General features: G+C 43.4%; 1 protein-coding gene across 1 annotated transcript in view; it reads left to right on the top strand.

The window, feature by feature from the left end:
• Rpgrip1 (retinitis pigmentosa GTPase regulator interacting protein 1) overlaps positions 1-1,897 on the top strand; it is a gene marked incomplete in the record, with an annotated part of 58,309 nt that overhangs the window by 5,829 nt on the left and 50,583 nt on the right. Inside the window, 1 exon segment of the mRNA XM_013508581.1 lies at positions 675-763. Coding sequence (XP_013364035.1) covers positions 691-763 — 73 coding nt within the window.

The following is a 1,897-nucleotide window of genomic DNA, read 5'->3' on the forward strand; positions in this document are numbered from 1 at the left end:
ATTTATTTTTTTTTTGTCTTTTTGAGACAGGGTCTCGCTATGCAGTTCAGGCTGGCCTTGAGCTCACTTTGTAGTCCAGGCTGACCTCGAACTCACAATGATCCTCCTGTCTCAGCCTCCCAAGGGCTGGGATTACAGGCGTGCACCACCATGCCCAGCTCCCAGCCCTTTTTTCATTTTGAAAAAGGTTCTTGCTAAGTTACTAAATTACCCAGTGTGAGTTTGAGTTTTGAACCCTTCTGCCTCAGCCTCCCAGAGTGGTGGGATTACAGGTGTGCTCAGTATGCCCACTGATTTTCACTTTGAATAAATAGTATCATTAGTAGTCAATGCATAGTCTTACTCTCTTGTTTCATTTTGTTTTGTTGAGATAGGGTCTCACTCTGTGTTGGAGACTGAGCCTGAACTCACTATGTAGCCCAGGCTTGCCTCAAACTCATGGCAATCCTGCTGCATCAGCCTCCCGAGTCCTGGGATTAGAGGCACCACCATGCCCAACTGTCACAGTCTTGCCCTTAAGAGTTGTCCACAAATATATGACATGTCGTATACCATCTCAAAAGTGCTAAGAAATGCCTGCCACAACTTAAATGCAACCTGCAGAAGTTGTCCTGAAGTTATACCTAATTGGTTGGACGTTTCCTTTATTTTGTGTCCTCTGGGAACTCTTACAGCTTAAGGATTGGAACAATGTCACATCTGGTGGACCACACATCAGGGGACCTGCCAGTTAGAGACACGGACTCAGTATCTCTGTCAAAAGGTAAGTCCAGCTGGGCGTGGTGGCACACGCCTGTAATCCCAGCACTTGGGAGACTGAGGCAGGAGGATCATTGCGAGTTCGAGACCAGCCTGGGCTACCAAGTGAGCTCATGGCCAGCTTGAACTGCATAGTGAGAACCTGTCTCAAAAAGACAGGAAAAAAAAAGAAGGTAAGTCCATTTTGCAAGTGGGAGGGGGACCAGGAGATGGGTGGGGGAGAAGGGAAGCAGAGGGGAAGTGAAAAGAAGTAACATGTATTCTATACATGGACCAACTCCCTGCAATGACTGATGATTGCAATCACTGTAATGCACATGTGTACCAATAAAATAAATCCCAGCACTTAGGAGGCTGAGGCAGGAGGATCTTTGCCAGTTCAAGACCAGCCTGGGCTACAAAGTGTGGCCAGCCTGAACTGCATAGGGAGACCTTGTTCCAAAAAGACAATAAATAAATAAATAAAATAAAAGATTAAAAAAAAGCAAAGTAAATCTAGCACCTGAGGACAGAGGCCTCTGAGAATTAAAACAACTCTGCCAGTGTGGGGCATCTTGTTTGTCTTCACAGTGACTGCTTTGCTTTTATTTATTTATTTATTTATTTATTTATTTATTTTTTACTGCTTTGCTTTTAGCTCTTCAGTCTTTTAAACATTTCATTCATAAACTTTCTTTTGGGGGAGGGTGCTAGGACTGAACCCTGAGCTGCTGCAGTGAACTTCATTACCAGCCCTTTTTACTTTTTTTTTTTTCCCTTGGATACAGGATCTCACTAAATCACTAAATTGCCCAGGCCTAGGCAGCACTAAGGAGGCTGAGACAAGAGGATCGTTGGAAGTTTGAGGCCAGCCTGGGCTACAAAGTGAGCTCAAGGCCGACCAGCCTGAACTGTATAGCGAGACCCTGTCTCAAAAAGACAAAAAGAAAAAAAAAAAAAAATTGCCCAAGCTAGGCTCAAACTTTTAATCCTCCTGCCTCAGCCTCCCCAAGTGCTGGAATTAGAGGTGTGCATCACTACACCCAGCTCTGAATTTTTTTTTTTTATAAACAGATATAGGTAAATAACAGAAATCAAAGTAGAAATCAAAGACATAGAAAAATAGAGAAATTAACAAAATAAAAAGCAGGTTCTCTAA

Source organism: Chinchilla lanigera, unplaced genomic scaffold (assembly GCF_000276665.1).
Source record: "Chinchilla lanigera isolate Chin_1 unplaced genomic scaffold, ChiLan1.0 scaffold00149, whole genome shotgun sequence".
Classification (NCBI taxonomy): Eukaryota; Metazoa; Chordata; class Mammalia; order Rodentia; family Chinchillidae; genus Chinchilla; species Chinchilla lanigera.